The following is a 16,029-nucleotide window of genomic DNA, read 5'->3' as shown; positions in this document are numbered from 1 at the left end:
AAGTCCTCCCATTCCTGTCAGCCTGCAGTGAGCATCATTATGGTTTATTGATAAAAAATGATCATAACATTCTTTTTCTCCCCATATTTCACAGCCCGCCCCATTGCTATCCTACAAGGACTTAGTGACCAAAAAGTCTGTGAGGGTGACATTGTTCAGCTTGAAGTTAAAGTCTCCTTGGAAAGTGTGGAAGGCGTCTGGATGAAAGACGGCCAAGAAGTGCAGCCCAGTGACAGGGTTCACATTGTGATAGACAAACAATCTCATATGCTGCTCATTGAAGACATGACTAAGGAAGATGCTGGAAATTACTCTTTCACCATTCCAGCCCTTGGCCTCTCCACCAGTGGGCGTGTCTCTGTCTATAGTGAGTCCTAATTATAAAATTTTATGTTTACACTATTAAGCAACATAAAGAACTTCAAGGAGCAGACAATTTCAACAAAATTCATTCATCTTGTGTGTGTATGATTTTGCAGGTGTGGACGTGATAACACCTCTAAAAGATGTTAATGTGATTGAAGGCACCAAGGCTGTGCTTGAATGTAAGGTGTCAGTCCCTGATGTGACTTCTGTTAAGTGGTACTTAAATGATGAACAAATCAAACCTGATGACCGTGTACAGGCCATTGTGAAAGGTACTAAACAGCGACTAGTCATTAACCGAACTCATGCTTCAGACGAAGGACCTTACAAGCTGATAGTTGGCAGAGTTGAAACCAACTGTAATCTCTCTGTAGAAAGTAAGGATTATTCTACCTATCTAATAATTACTTTAAGCATTCTACTTTTCCAGTGTAACAATAACCAAGAGATTATTTTATTTTTTCCCCAGAAATTAAAATTATCAGAGGTCTTCGTGACCTTACCTGTACAGAAACTCAAAATGTGGTGTTTGAGGTTGAGCTGTCCCACTCTGGAATTGATGTCCTGTGGAATTTTAAGGACAAGGAAATCAAGCCCAGTTCTAAATATAAAATTGAAGCACATGGAAAAATATATAAATTGACAGTTCTAAATATGATGAAAGATGATGAAGGAAAATACACATTTTATGCGGGAGAAAACATGACATCTGGAAAACTTACTGTGGCAGGTTGGTATATTTATTAACCTAAATTCTTACGAGGAGTGATTGTTATTTTAAGAAATTATTATTCATTTCCCCCAAAATTCCTTTCAGTTTCCCACTTCCATGCCTCTGCTTATGCTGTTCCCAAAGCCAATAGTACTTGCAACACCATTCCCACCAGCCTAAATTACAAATGTTCTTCTAGGCCTACCTCAAACGTCACCTTCTCCATTAAACCTTCCTTAATCTCTCCATTTGTATATGATCTCTTCCTCATCCAACCCCAGGATCACTTTATATGTGCCTCTTTCCTAGTGTTTATTATGCACTTGTCTTATTCCCCATTTCCTCTTTCAATATCAGTGTATAAACTCCTGAAATCTGGAATTTTATTTGTATATTCCAATATATTGCAAATGACAGATAATCAATTGGTGTTTGCTGTATTGAGCTTTATTTAAACTTTCTTACTCTAAAGAATTATTTCCTTTTTTAGCCATTCTTGCTTCTTTAGCCTTTGTGCCTTTTATTTTCTTCCTACTTTTTAATGAAATCAATAAATATTTTCAAAATACAGCTTAATGTAACTGTATCTCTTATGATGTCATGTAGAAATAAGACCATCATTCAGTAGAATTTCTTAGCTTTACAATGAAGAATAAAAAATGTAAATCAATTGCCAGAAAAAACTAGAAGTCATCATTAATTTGTTTGGTTCATTACAGTTTAAATTTTGAGGAGTTGAGATGTTACATTCAGATCGTGTTGTCCATTACATCTAGTATTGAAGCAAGTCATATGGTAATGATTTGTCTTATTTGGTATGAAAGTTTCATGGTTTATACTTACTTACGTTATAAGATTTCTTCAGAGATCGGACCATGAAAAGACTTGTAAAACAAAATTTCAGATTCAGCATTTTTATACATTTAATATAAATTACATGTTTTAAATGTGTGGAAACAGGAATAAACTATGAACTCCTCTGTGATTTCACCCAGTGTTTTTAAAGTACCTACCATTGGTCAGACACTTGTAGAAACTCAGGACACAAAACTAAATAAGAAATGATTTTTTTCTTGAGAAATTCATAATTTAGAGAGGACAGATACATAAGCAACTAGCTTGTTAAAGCAGTAATTATTTCTGCTAATGGATGATAAGAGTGGAGGCAATGGGGTGAAACTTCATAGAATGGGCGACATTTGCCAACACAGTGATTTTTAATATATAGAAATCCTCAATGTAGTAGAAACATTGATGACTCGTACATTTTGTTTAGCAAATTTTTATGTAGTCAAAATATCAGATTCCCAGGAAATAATCATTAAAAGACCAAGTAAAATGCTTTTGAAGAAGAAGGAATTGGGTTAGAGACTATCCCGGTGGTATACTGTTCTAAGAATTTCCTATTAATTCAACAGTTGTTTTTTCTTCACAAAACTTTTCTGATTCCAGTATTTCTCCTAATTATCAGTCATGCATACTTAGAATAAGGGATTTCTTTGGTACCTTCTCAATATGGGTAAAAACAATCATAGACATTTCATGATTTCAAAATCATGTTCTTAAATTTGATATTTTATATTTACTTCTGCAAAGATTTTCCTATTGTGTGAATATGTTTAAAGGACTCATACTGTACATCTCTTGTTCCAAAGGTGGGGCCATCTCCAAGCCACTCACAGATCAGACCGTAGCTGAATCCCAGGAAGCTGTGTTTGAATGTGAAGTTGCCAACCCAGATTCCAAAGGCGAATGGTTGAGGGATGGCAAACACCTACCACTGACTAACAACATCAGAAGTGAGTCTGATGGCCACAAAAGGAGACTTATCATTGCTGCCACCAAATTAGATGACATTGGAGAATATACCTACAAGGTGGCCACCTCCAAAACATCTGCCAAACTCAAAGTTGAAGGTAAGTAACATAGGATTTGTCCTTTTCAAATCATATTACAATCTTGATCGTTATCATTTTAAAAGACAAATGATATGGCCATTTTGGATACCATAAATTTTCATTTCATAAAGTCATTCTAGATCCTCTAAACCTTCCTGAGACACATACCACAAGGTACAAAATTGCTTATCAAATGCGTTTATGAAAAAAAGCCATTTCTTAGGTTAAAGCTCTGTGAAACAGCTAAATCAGACACTGATTCTCCATTCGTCTTTCACCCTTCTCCAATCAGTCTATTATGCTGCTAATACATAGCTATGCAAACTTCATACTACTAAAGCATAGAAAAATCATTTCACGACGTACATGTCCAGTTGGATCCCAGGTTCCCCTAAATAATCTCAGGTGGTTTTTAAAACAGAGGTGCTGCATAACTGTAAAATGTTTGGTAGCCATTCTTTTGCAGGGTGAGTAAGCAATGATCTTGTTCAGGACTTCTTTTCCTTGATGATGTCATCTATATTTTCTAACCCAATCATAAATTTGTCTTTAGCTGTCAAAATTAAGAAGACTCTGAAGAACCTCACAGTGACAGAAACACAGGATGCTGTTTTCACTGTCGAGCTTACACACCCTAATGTCAAAGGTGTCCAGTGGATCAAAAATGGAGTTGTGCTGGAATCCAATGAAAAGTATGCTATCTCTGTCAAAGGAACAATTTACTCTCTGAGGATTAAAAACTGTGCCATCGTGGATGAGTCTGTTTATGGCTTCAGGCTTGGAAGGCTTGGAGCCAGTGCCAGACTGCACGTGGAGAGTAAGTTGATTTAGAAACACTTTTCAAGCAGTCAGCCCATGGTTACCATTAAGTTAACCCTATCACTGAATTGCTCCAATTTTCCTCTTAGCTGTCAAGATCATTAAAAAGCCAAAGGATGTGACAGCCTTGGAAAATGCCACTGTTGCCTTTGAAGTTAGTGTTTCCCATGACACTGTTCCAGTAAAATGGTTCCATAAGAATGTGGAAATTAAGCCAAGTGACAAACACAGACTGGTCTCAGAAAGGAAAGTCCACAAGCTGATGCTGCAGAACATCTCCTCCTCAGATGCTGGGGAATACACAGCTGTGGTCGGGCAATTGGAATGCAAAGCAAAACTGTTTGTGGAGAGTAAGTATCAGGCAGCCCCCTACAGCCCTTTCCTTAATGAACCCTATGTATCTATTTGTTTGGTTTCATCTACTTTTTAAACAAATTGTATTAACTGAAGTGCTCTTTGATTTTACCAAGCATTACATATTACAAAAACCATGAAAAATATCGAGGTGCCTGAGACCAAAACTGCCTCTTTTGAGTGTGAGGTGTCCCACTTCAATGTCCCTTCCATGTGGCTGAAGAATGGTGTGGAAATTGAGATGAGTGAAAAGTTCAAGATAGTTGTGCAGGGAAAACTCCACCAGCTGATCATCATGAACACCAGCACAGAGGACTCGGCAGAATACACATTTGTCTGTGGCAATGACCAAGTCAGTGCCACCCTGACAGTCACCCGTAAGTTAAAAATATATATATATATATACACACATATATATATAAAATATCAAATATTCAGTAGATTCATTGATATTCTATATCCTACACTTTGCTGACCACTCAAAAATCCTTGATTGGGTGGGCAGGGTGGCTCAAGCTCGTGATCCCAGCACTTTGGGAGGCCAAGGCAGGAGAATCGCTTGAGATCAAGATTTTGAGACCAGGCTGGGAAATACAATGAGATTCTGCCTCTAGCAAAGACAAAAGGAAAAAAAAAAAAATTAGCTGGGCATGGTGGCACACACTTGTAGTCCCAGCTACTCAGGAGGCTGAGGTGGGAAGATCGCTTGGGCCCAGAAGGCCAAGGCTGCAGTGAGCCACGATCACGGCACTGCACTGCAGCCTGGGCGACAAAGTGAGAACCTGCCTCAAAAAATAAAGAAAAAAAATTGTTAATTGAAACATCTAGTATGTGGTTACACTGAGTAAAGCACTAGTATCTCCACCTGGATAAAATGTTCCAGTTAGAGTAGCATTGAAAGGCTACCTGGAAAGATGCCTCAGTGTCTATCACTTGATCTTTCTGTTCCTCTGTAAGTTGGCACTGTCCTGTATAGTACATGGAAGGTATCAAAGCTTATATCTCTAAACTGTAATCTCCTCAACAGACGCACTAAAAACATTCCAAATTTTTATTCTGCACCTGTTATAACCCACATCATATTTACGTAAAGTCTCCTTGGGTGTTTTTTCTTTTCTCCTTTGCAGCAATCATGATTACTTCCATGCTGAAAGACATCAACGCTGAAGAAAAAGACACTATTACTTTTGAGGTGACAGTGAACTATGAAGGCATCTCTTACAAATGGTTAAAGAATGGTGTGGAAATCAAATCAACTGACAAGTGCCAGATGAGAACCAAAAAGCTCACACACTCACTGAACATCAGGAATGTTCACTTTGGGGATGCTGCTGACTACACCTTTGTGGCTGGAAAAGCAACATCAACAGCCACACTTTATGTGGAAGGTATGGTTTCATACATATTAGATCCATAGAAAAAATGTCATACATGCTTTATAAAATTTAGTGTATCAATTAATGAATGGATAAATAAAATGTGGGATAGCCATACAATGGGATATCATTCAGCAATAAAAAGGAAGCACTACGATATGCTACAACATGGATGAACCTTTAAAACTTTATGCTAAGTGAAAGAAGCCAGAGACCATACAAAGACCACATATTGTATGATTCCATTTATATGAAATGTCCAAGATACACAAATCTATAGAGATATAGATTGGTGGTTGCTTAGGTCTACAGGGGAGACAATAGAAAAGTCCTTGGGGTGATGGCTAAGGGTTACATGATTTCTTCTTGGAGAATGAGAATGTTCTAAAATTATGGTGATGGCTACACAGTGATGAATACATGGAAATTCATTGAATTGTATACTTTAAATTGGTGGATTGTATAGTATGTGAATTATATCTCAATAAAGCTGTTAAAAATGTTAATTTTTCTACATGCTATTTTCCAGCTCGTCATATAGAATTTAGGAAACACATTAAGGACATTAAGGTACTGGAGAAGAAGCGAGCCATGTTTGAATGTGAAGTTTCTGAACCTGACATCACTGTACAGTGGATGAAAGATGACCAGGAACTGCAGATCACAGACAGGTCAGTTGTTTTGTCTTGCTACATTCCAGTAATTCCCAGTTTCCTCTGAATCACCATACGGTAAACTCGAATTTCCATTTCATCCATAGAATAAAGATTCAGAAGGAGAAATATGTCCACCGCCTTCTGATCCCATCCACCCGGATGTCTGATGCTGGGAAGTACACAGTGGTGGCAGGAGGCAACGTGTCAACTGCAAAACTCTTTGTAGAAGGCAGAGATGTTCGCATCCGAAGTATTAAAAAGGAGGTTCAGGTATTGTCTACATACTAAATGTTTTGAAAAATCATCGGTAGTCCATAATCTATCATTTTATATTTTAATGTTTCCCTTTTACATTTTCTAACCACCATCCTTTAAAGAATTAAATCAGCTCATTCTTACTTGGCTTAGACTCTCTTATGCTGACCTCAATTTAGTCACAGTTTCCACTCAGGGAATAAGGGTGTCCCTAGCAGCTGTCTAAATACGTTAATTAAAGCAGCTGTAGAAATTTCACTGTCTAATAAATGGCTGCTTGCCAAGCAGCACCAACCAGAAAAGAATTAAAATGTAAATCGTGAGGTTCACACATCAATTAGAATTAAGGAAATTTAGAACAAGGTGACATTTTCTCAGAGGGTTTCTATCTGTGGAGAGGCAAGTGTCAAGGAACTTAGTGGCTAGAAATACTTTCTGTGAAGTCTAAGAGAAAGCCCTGTCCAAGCCGTGCTGGGTTCCTGGCAAGGATGCTGGGCACTCTTGCTGTCGCCTGCATTTACAGAGCTTGTCCTCATAAGTGTCCACCATCCCAAATGATATAATGGAGGAAACATGTCTAGAGAAATACCAGTTGAGTTCAGCTTTATCATATTGCTCATCCAAAGAAAACCAGACTTTACAAACTGTGGACTATAATGAAAAAGCCTTCAATGAGGACTCAGATAACCTGGAGATGTCTTCCATCATTTATTTGCCAATTCTGAACCTCAGTGTTCTCACTCTTAAAATGAGGATAATAATTCCTACCTAGCCCACAAAGTTATTATTCATATAAAATGAAATCAAATTAAGTAATAACTTTTTAGACAATAAAAAGCCCCCAAATGTAAAGCATCATTATATCCCTTATTAGTAAATAAGAAGCAAACATTTAGGGATGAAATAATTGTCTCTTTGGGGCAGCTCCTTTCCTCCATGCAGCTGTAAACACAATTCTCTACAAGAGAAGTTTATGTACCATTTGTCCAATACTAGGCAGGAAAAATTAGAGAGTGTTTTAATCAGCCAACTTATTACATTATAATATATTGGTTTCACATGCCATTCATTGACCAGTTTTAGAAATTGATTAACTGGGAGGAAACCAGAGCTTCAAGTTTTTTTTTTTTTTTTTTTTTTTATGTTGTTCCATCAACAGGTCATTGAGAAACAGTGTGCTGTTGTTGAGTTTGAGGTCAATGAAGACGATGTTGATGCCCACTGGTATAAAGATGGCATTGAAATCAATTTCCAAGTTCAAGAACGACACAAATATGTAGTGGAGAGAAGAATCCACCGAATGTTTATCTCTGAGACCAGACAGAGCGATGCAGGAGAATACACCTTTGTGGCAGGAAGGAACAGGAGTTCTGTCACTCTCTATGTCAATGGTATGTAGGGACAGATTTCAGCATATTTTGTGGATCCATCAGAAATAATCCTCCTGTTTAAGTCACTAAATTCTTGTAACTTGAAGGAAATTTCTAAAGAACCTATGGTATTCATGTGGTTCCAGCTACATTTTTTTTCACATTATATCTATGGAAAAGGGAGGGCAGCTGTTAAAAGACCTATTGAGAAGTTATTTTCAGAAAGCACCTGATGGCCAGATCCTCATCTGGTTGCTCAAAACTATTGAACACCCATTGGGTGTCCATTTTCATATACCCCAGATGAGCTTCTAGATTCGCTGTTAAGCTATTTTAGTTCTCTGCCCTCTGCCTGAACTGCTCAAGTCCTAGCAGCACTACCAAGTGAAAGGGGTGTTTCCAGCCTCTGGTATGGAGTGCCTGGGAGAACTCAAAAGTCCTCTTTGAGACCCTGGAAGGCCTAGAGAGCCTCAGGCAATGTGGAACTAGATCCTCTCTACCCCAAGCTCTAAGAACAGGGGCTCTTACTTTGGACAGGGAATTCCACATGCTACCAAGCACTCCTGAGGAGCCTCTGAGCAGTCCTCAGGGAAGTGCTGTTAAACCTCTGCTCTCCTCATTAGAAATCTTAAGGCTGAATCTCAAGCTGACCTTGTTTTGAGTCTAACCTAGATGCAAGAGAAAAATGGAACCTCCCTTCCTATTCTCATCCTAGGCCATATCTCTTTGAATAAAATACCCCTGAGGCAGATGCAGGACCTCCAGGGGTAATCTCAAGATTCACAAAGATGAACCATATCGCCAACATTCCCTAGGTTCCTAGAAGACCAAATGGTCATGGCATCCAGTTCTTATTATCTCTGTATTAGTAGTGGAGAAACTGAGGCACAGAAAAGTAAAGATCTTTTCTATGATAGTGTCAGAAACCAGCCTCACAGAAGTCATTTCTTCTAATTTCTGGGTTCCATGAACTAACCAGTTCCCCTCACTCATCACAGCACTGAGAATATGCTTTAGTTAGCAAAACAGGAAAGCTGAATTTGTTAAGTCTACCTAATGGCATGTAACTAGATCTGAAATAGTGTTAATTCAGTCATTCATTCAATACTTACTGATTGCATTTTACTGGCACTGGTACATAACAAAATGACTATGACATAAACACAAATACTTGCAAAACAAACAAACCGGAATGATATGAGCCTCTTCACCACATGATTTGTCCAACTGACTTTTAAAAATAGGTAACACACGGAAGTTATTGTATAATTCATTCAGGTGTCCATCGCTAAGCCCCCACCACAAACAGAAACTGGGATAATCAGGTTAACTCGGCACTCTCAGCATGCCCCCCAAATATCAAAAATATCTTTCTGAAGCTATTCCCTCTGCATGTGGACAAATTCCAAGTGCTTTCTTCATTCTTAGCACAAAGAATGTTCTAATATTCTGAGGCAAGTAAAAATACCACAATTCCAAAATTTTGTCTCTGGATGTATAACTAGCCAGCAACAAATTAATGTAGAGTTTTGCATGCTCTCTTGTGTTTTTACACTTTTTCATGGGCTATTTGTCAACATTTACTCCTAGCTCCTGAACCGCCCCAAGTTCTGCAGGAGCTCCAGCCTGTCACTGTGCAGTCTGGCAAGCCTGCCCGCTTCTGTGCCGTGATATCCGGAAGACCACAGCCCAAAATTTCCTGGTACAAGGAAGAGCAGCTGCTTTCCACTGGCTTCAAGTGCAAATTTCTTCATGATGGGCAAGAGTACACGCTTTTGCTAATTGAAGCCTTCCCAGAGGATGCAGCAGTCTATACCTGTGAAGCCAAGAATGACTACGGTGTTGCCACAACATCAGCTTCACTCTCAGTGGAAGGTAGGAATGCCTCGCTACTTCCAGCTGAAAATAAAACCTAAGAAGCAGGCTTTTGTCCTTTCCCAGTGCATTTAAAAATACAGTTTGGAGCTCATAAAAGTAGATTGCTACCCAACTTTGAAAGCACTCTGCTGTGAAATAAATTAAGATAAACCTACATGCTCCCTTCTGTGAGGTCTCTATGGTGACTTAATCATGACAAATCTTGTGGTTTCTTTCTTTAGTTCCAGAAGTTGTGTCTCCTGATCAGGAAATGCCTGTTTATCCACCTGCCATCATCACCCCGCTTCAGGACACTGTCACTTCTGAAGGGCAGCCAGCCCGTTTTCAATGCCGGGTTTCTGGAACAGGTAGGTTTAAGAACAAAAGGTGTCATTGCCAATACTTACAAATAATTACATGGGAAAAACATTCTGTCAGCTTCTCCTCCATCACAAACATCTCTCATGCATAATTTGAAGCTTAATGGAAATCTAACAGAAAACTTATTTCAATTATTAAATTAAGAATTAGATAAGTGTTTTTCACTATTTTGTGCCCTTAATAATGGTTGTTTATGTTATGTTATGTGTTCTTTATCACAATAAAAAAATTAGTGTTTTTCACTAATATTAAAAAAGGTCATGTTCCCTTTATGATTGTAGCTGCACTTTAATTTCTTCATTGATAAAATACAATGACAAAACTAAAATTATTAGATTATAATAGCATCTACATATAATTCAAAAGAATAATACATTTATATAAGACATTATTCAGTCTATGGACAATGCTTGTGTGAAAGGTATCCTTTGGAAGACAATATCCTATAGTGGTCAAAAGTCGGGGCTTTATGGTCAAAGATGCTGAATTTGAATCTTGCCTTCAATATGTGACCTTAGGCAAATATATCATGTCTCTCGTTCTCTTTCTGTCATGAATACATTGAGTATATGATTGCATTCAATCCTAGAAAATATATTTTATGAGGCTAGGAATTCCGTTTTAGTGCCTAGAATTTGGCATCTGAAAAATAGTACCTGCTAGAAGGTAAGCTCTATGAAAACAAGAGTGGATGGTTGCCCCAGAATATCACCTGATACATAGTAGATACTCCGTAAGTAATTGTTGACTGGACTAATTAATGATGGTTAAATGACTGTTACCAAACACTTAAGATTATTATCAAGATTAAGTTAGGTAACTCAAGTCAGCACAAAGCACAGTGCTCATGATATAGTAATCAATCAGAGTTAGCTGCTACCATTTTTAATTGGGGCATGCTTCTCAAGTACCACCAGCCAATTTCCTCATCCCAGGAATCTGATCTTGGTAGAATGAGACAATATATGTGGAACCACTTCAAGTCATAACTGATTGTCTATAATCACAATTATTTGAGAGTTTCCCAGCCAAAGGGAAACTCTCAAAGCTTGGGCATCTCCCAGCCCTCTTATTAGGCTGATGCAAAAGTAATTGCAAAGTTGTATTGTTTTGTTTATTATGCTTCTCCCATTAGTTTATAATCCAATCTCTACCTTGTCAAGATTTATTTTTCTAAACAGGTTAGTACTTCAATTGGTCTTCTGACCCAATTATTTCCTCCTCAGGAATGGAGATGGTGATCTAGAAATCTAATAGACCTATTTGATTTTATGAGCATAATTAAAAGATATAATGTATGTAAAGCACCTATAGGCATGGCTTCCAGGTAACTGGGGCTCAATACATTCATTTTATTATAGCCATAGAGAGGAATTATATAAACATCAATGTTTAGTATTGTATGGCCAGTATGGACAAATACCATAGACTGTATATTTGAGGGATAGTGTTCAAGAAATGCTAAATATTAATAAATGAGGACTGATTTGATAATATCCTACTAACACAATAATACAAAATATATTTTAAAAGCAAGTTCACTAAAGCTACACTAAATAATTTATCCATTTATTTAATTTTTAGAGGAATTTTTTAATATAAACATATATATACATCATTCAAAGTAGTAATATTTGTCTTAACTATATTGGTATAGTGCTTTTAAGTCTATAACATATTAACATATGGTAGTATTGCCTTTAAAGTGTTGTAGAAATACACCTGAAGCACTCTACAAGACACCAATTGGGGTAGAAAGAGAAAAATTTCACTATCTTTTCTGCATAACCAATGTCTTTAAAAAGGTTTGAATAGGCTTTGTAAACTGAGAAGATCATTAACTTCCCATGTGTGGTAATATCTGTACACATATAGTGGTTTTAGCATCCTCTTATAAATTTGTTTTCTATATGAAAGAAATTAAATTCATTAAATAGAATGACCCTTCAAAAACTTGCCAACTCACATAGTTTCATACCACTGGGACTAAAAATATTTACAGAACTTCCTCTGGCCAGGTATTGCCTTAAGTAAGTGTAGCCCTGCTTTCCACAAATTGGAAAGAAATTGGGAGTCTTCAGAAGCTCCCATGTTCTTGGGGGTTGCAATACTTTCTGAAGCATGAAACGTGGCCCTGAGCAACCAGGTGCTGCTTCTAACAGCGAAAATGTTACCTATTGAAGGTCTCCAGTGCCACCTACTGGTAGAGGAATAATTTGGAAAAGCAGAATCTTAAAATGTAAAAAAGCTATTTTTTTGCTGTTTATTCTACAGACGATGAGTCAGTGTCATTTGGAGGGTTACAGAGTGACAGCTAGCTAAACAGAAATGATGAATAATTAGTCTAGCAATGATATTGTCTGTTATTCATTTAAGCATCTGTGCAATTTTAATTCTACCATTTATTGTTTCCCTGCTATTGAGATATTACCCTAGGTGCTGGGGTGCAGATCTTGCTCTTGCCTTTAAGGAGCTTGACATGTAGGTGAGGAGATGCATGCACACAACTATATCCCAAGGTTGTAAGTGCTATTAACAGGCCCACGTACTCATCATTCTCTGTCTGGGAGAGAGCCAGAGAAAGATGTGTGAACTGAGCATTGAAAAATATGTAGGATCATTGAACACAGTGGCATCCTATGATGAGAAAACAACATCTCCAAGTCATCAAAACTTGCAATAATGCTTCATGTGCTAGAAGCAAGTGGTTTAAGTACAGTTGGAAAGTGATATCATGAGTGGGTCAGAAGGCTGGATAATACGGCAAAGGCCATGCTAAAGTTTTTGGTATTCTATGCTGAAGATTTTGGAATTGATCTTGTTTACATTTAGGAGACACTGAAGGATTTTTAAGCCCCTGGGTACCACGATCAGGTTTACTTTTTAGAAATGATACTGTGATAGGGAAAGAAGGAATGGACAGATGTGGGAGGTGAGACTGGCAGTCAGGAACTGGAGAGAGGTTATTACAATAGGCCTGGAGAGCATGGATGAGGCCCTCAGCCAGGGGAGTCAGGAGAGACAAGTGGGGTATTGCAGAAGTAGTAATATGGGAGAAGAATGGCCTCAAAGAAGCCGCGAGAGGCTAATGAGTAACGCAGATCATGGCATCACAGCCACAAGCACCAAGTCCACTACCAAGAAAAGTTTTACCTGTTAACTCACTTACTGTGTGCAGTTCATGTCCAGTGGCAGTTCATGTGTATCCTGGTGCCTCATTCAGTTCACCAAAGGAAGAAGCTGTCAGTAGAAATAAGCAGAGAACCTTGTAAGAGGATGTACCATTGATGATCTCACACACACACACACACACACACACACCTTCACACAAACTAAATAGGGGTGGTGTTTCATGTTATATCACATGGCACTGTCTTTTGGCGTGTTACTGAAGACAACATTGCTTCCATCTGTGATGTTAGATATTCTTGCTATAATGACTGACTTGTGCCAGTGGCTTATAAAGCCCTTCCATGTGTGTTATATCATTTAATTCTCACAGCAATTATATGCAATGAATAGCCCATACATTATTACGCATGCCATTTTACAAATGAAAAGACTAATCCAGAAAGCTTAAATGACATTTCCAAGGCCACACAGCTGGCAAGTTGTAGTGTCAAGATTTCATTTTCCTTATATGTATATATTTCGACAGAGCCTTGCTCTGTCACCAGGCTGGAGATCTCGGCTCACTGCAACCTCCCCCTCCCGGGTTCAAGCTATTCTCCTGCCTGAGCCTCCTGAGTAGCTGGGATTATAGGTGTGTGCCACCACACCTGGCTAATTTTTGTATTTTCAGTAGAGACGAGGTTTCACCACGTTGGTCAGGCTGTTCTCGAACTCCTGACCTCGTGATCTGCCCGCCTCAGCCTCCCAAAGTGCTGGGATTACAGGTGTGAAGCACCGCGCCTGGCCAGGATTTCATCTTCTACTTTACCTTACTATCTAAGGAACTGAACAGATTTGTTACTCTAAGAGGAGAACTTGCCATTTATACACATCTACCATCATGGGCAGGAGAGTAACTTTTATAGACAAGTACTGGCATTAAAATGCAGACAAATGCTAGATGATTGGACTATTAGAAGATCATCTTGGATGGTATTGAGACCAAGAAGTGGTATAGTGACTGTGCTCCAAAAACAAGATGGCTTTGATTTTGGCTATTCAAACAGTTAACTAAAATTAAAGTGCATATCACCTACAATTATTAAAACACAATAACCTGCTACTTTACTGTAATTTGGGTTTTTACTTTCTATTATTTTAAGATGGTTCAAATCCTTATATAGAAATAGCTAGCTTTATTATAATGTCTTATAACTGCCACGCTGAAAAGAGTCAAATGTATCTAAGATGCTCAAATACCATAATAAATCACCCTCTTTATTTAAAAAATTATTTTCTCTACAATTATTTGTGCCATATATACTGCGTACTGAAACCTTTTGCTCATTAGTAACAAAGATAGAGATTTTTTTTCTACGGCCTTCAAAGGTATCTATTTTAGACTTTTCATATCTTGATCTTCTCAGCTCTCTTTTTGATTGATTTTTCTGCAAACCAAAAGTGGAGATTTTTCTCATTTCCTGTCCCAGAAGGCAACTACAAGCCCAGATCAAACCTTTCCTGATGACTCTTCTTAGGACTGTCTTTTTCTCAAAGTCACTGAATATGTCAAAATCTTGTCCCTGCTTCCACTGCATGACATGCAAATGTCTAAAGAGAATGTAACTGAAGTTCTATCATTTTAAACATTACAACCAGTTCAACCTTAGGACAAGCTATATTTTTCTATCATTACATTTCCTTCTTGAAGATGAAAGGAAATCATTTAACAATAGTAGATATGGCATGCCCAGAGAAAAGTATCATATTATTAAGTCAAATATGAAATGTAGGCACTAGTATTATTAACATTGTGTTTGCAGGTAAATTGTAAAAATCCACTCGTTTTTGTGGTTGAAGTATCTCTTTTCTTTTGTGTCGCAGATCTAAAAGTGTCTTGGTACAGCAAAGACAAGAAAATCAAGCCATCTCGGTTCTTTAGAATGACTCAGTTTGAAGACACTTATCAACTGGAAATTGCCGAAGCTTATCCAGAAGATGAAGGAACTTACACGTTTGTTGCTAGTAATGCTGTAGGCCAAGTATCAAGCACAGCCAACCTGAGTCTGGAAGGTAAAGTAAAACAACTTTCAGAACCCCATTTAAATATAGATTGAATCTTAACAATGTCTGTAACAATTACTCAAGAGTTCATGTAAATCATTGTTGTTCCTACCATTCTCTTCTAATTCAACTAATTATTTCCATGTTATATGCCATGGTCTGACCTCTCCTTTACCACTTTTCATTGTGAATCATAGACCATCACGTTTCATTTGGCCCCGCTTTTTCTCTGTAACAATTTGTAATGTATTGCTGCTGTCACCAGCTGTCATGCTTCCTGATCAGCATGAATCAGAAGGGGGCGAAATATGCTGCAGAAATAGGTAGATTTGTTTTCTCAATTGGCTAAGATAAAAATTAAATTTTAAAAACATCTAAGAGTGTTATCATCCTCCTATCATGCTGACACAATTTTGATTTCTCAAAAGCTAGACCGTTTCAGGTCTGTACACCAGCGAGCTATATTCATCCTCCTTTCAAGAATGGTTTAGTGTTAAGAAGTCCAATCCTAAAGTGGTTTAACATTTCTGTTAGTTGGGGCTCTTAAATTGTAATCAGAAACACTTCCTCAGTAACATGGGGAATTTGATTCAAACAAGGATAGCATTTTTATATAGTGGTACTATTTTTCCTGAGCAAATATAGTCTATGTAGTATTAAGTACATACAAATACATAAGGATTTAGAGAAACTATTTTTTTCTTAACCTTACGCATTAACTGTAACTAGATGTTTTTTAAATAATGAATTTAAAGTGGTTTAAAATTAAAAAGTTGACTTTACAACAAGAAGAAGAAAGAAAAGAATATC

The 16,029-nt window shown here is 37.6% G+C and overlaps 1 protein-coding gene and 1 long non-coding RNA gene across 3 annotated transcripts in view; one reads left to right on the top strand and one right to left on the bottom strand.

Moving 5' to 3' along the window:
• TTN (titin) overlaps positions 1-16,029 on the top strand; it is a 280,746-nt gene that overhangs the window by 31,430 nt on the left and 233,287 nt on the right. For both annotated transcript variants that reach the window (XM_063595464.1, XM_034954590.3), the window contains exons 30-43: positions 95-367; positions 480-743; positions 836-1,096; positions 2,734-2,994; positions 3,530-3,793; positions 3,885-4,145; positions 4,266-4,526; positions 5,277-5,537; positions 6,055-6,196; positions 6,286-6,451; positions 7,596-7,827; positions 9,397-9,681; positions 9,906-10,031; positions 15,040-15,228. In XM_063595464.1, coding sequence (XP_063451534.1) covers positions 95-367; positions 480-743; positions 836-1,096; positions 2,734-2,994; positions 3,530-3,793; positions 3,885-4,145; positions 4,266-4,526; positions 5,277-5,537; positions 6,055-6,196; positions 6,286-6,451; positions 7,596-7,827; positions 9,397-9,681; positions 9,906-10,031; positions 15,040-15,228 — 3,246 coding nt within the window. The remainder of the gene's footprint in view (positions 1-94; positions 368-479; positions 744-835; positions 1,097-2,733; positions 2,995-3,529; positions 3,794-3,884; positions 4,146-4,265; positions 4,527-5,276; positions 5,538-6,054; positions 6,197-6,285; positions 6,452-7,595; positions 7,828-9,396; positions 9,682-9,905; positions 10,032-15,039; positions 15,229-16,029) is intronic.
• On the bottom strand, positions 9,663-15,222 carry LOC117979416 (uncharacterized). The gene is made up of 3 exons (XR_004670229.3): positions 15,168-15,222; positions 13,214-13,284; positions 9,663-10,022 (listed from the first exon to the last, which is right to left on the bottom strand). It is a non-coding gene; the product is annotated as an uncharacterized LOC117979416 (long non-coding RNA).

Source organism: Pan paniscus, chromosome 13, assembly GCF_029289425.2.
Source record: "Pan paniscus chromosome 13, NHGRI_mPanPan1-v2.0_pri, whole genome shotgun sequence".
Classification (NCBI taxonomy): domain Eukaryota; kingdom Metazoa; phylum Chordata; class Mammalia; order Primates; family Hominidae; genus Pan; species Pan paniscus.
Note: the sequence above shows the minus strand (reverse complement) of the source record. Positions and strands in the feature narration are given on the sequence as shown.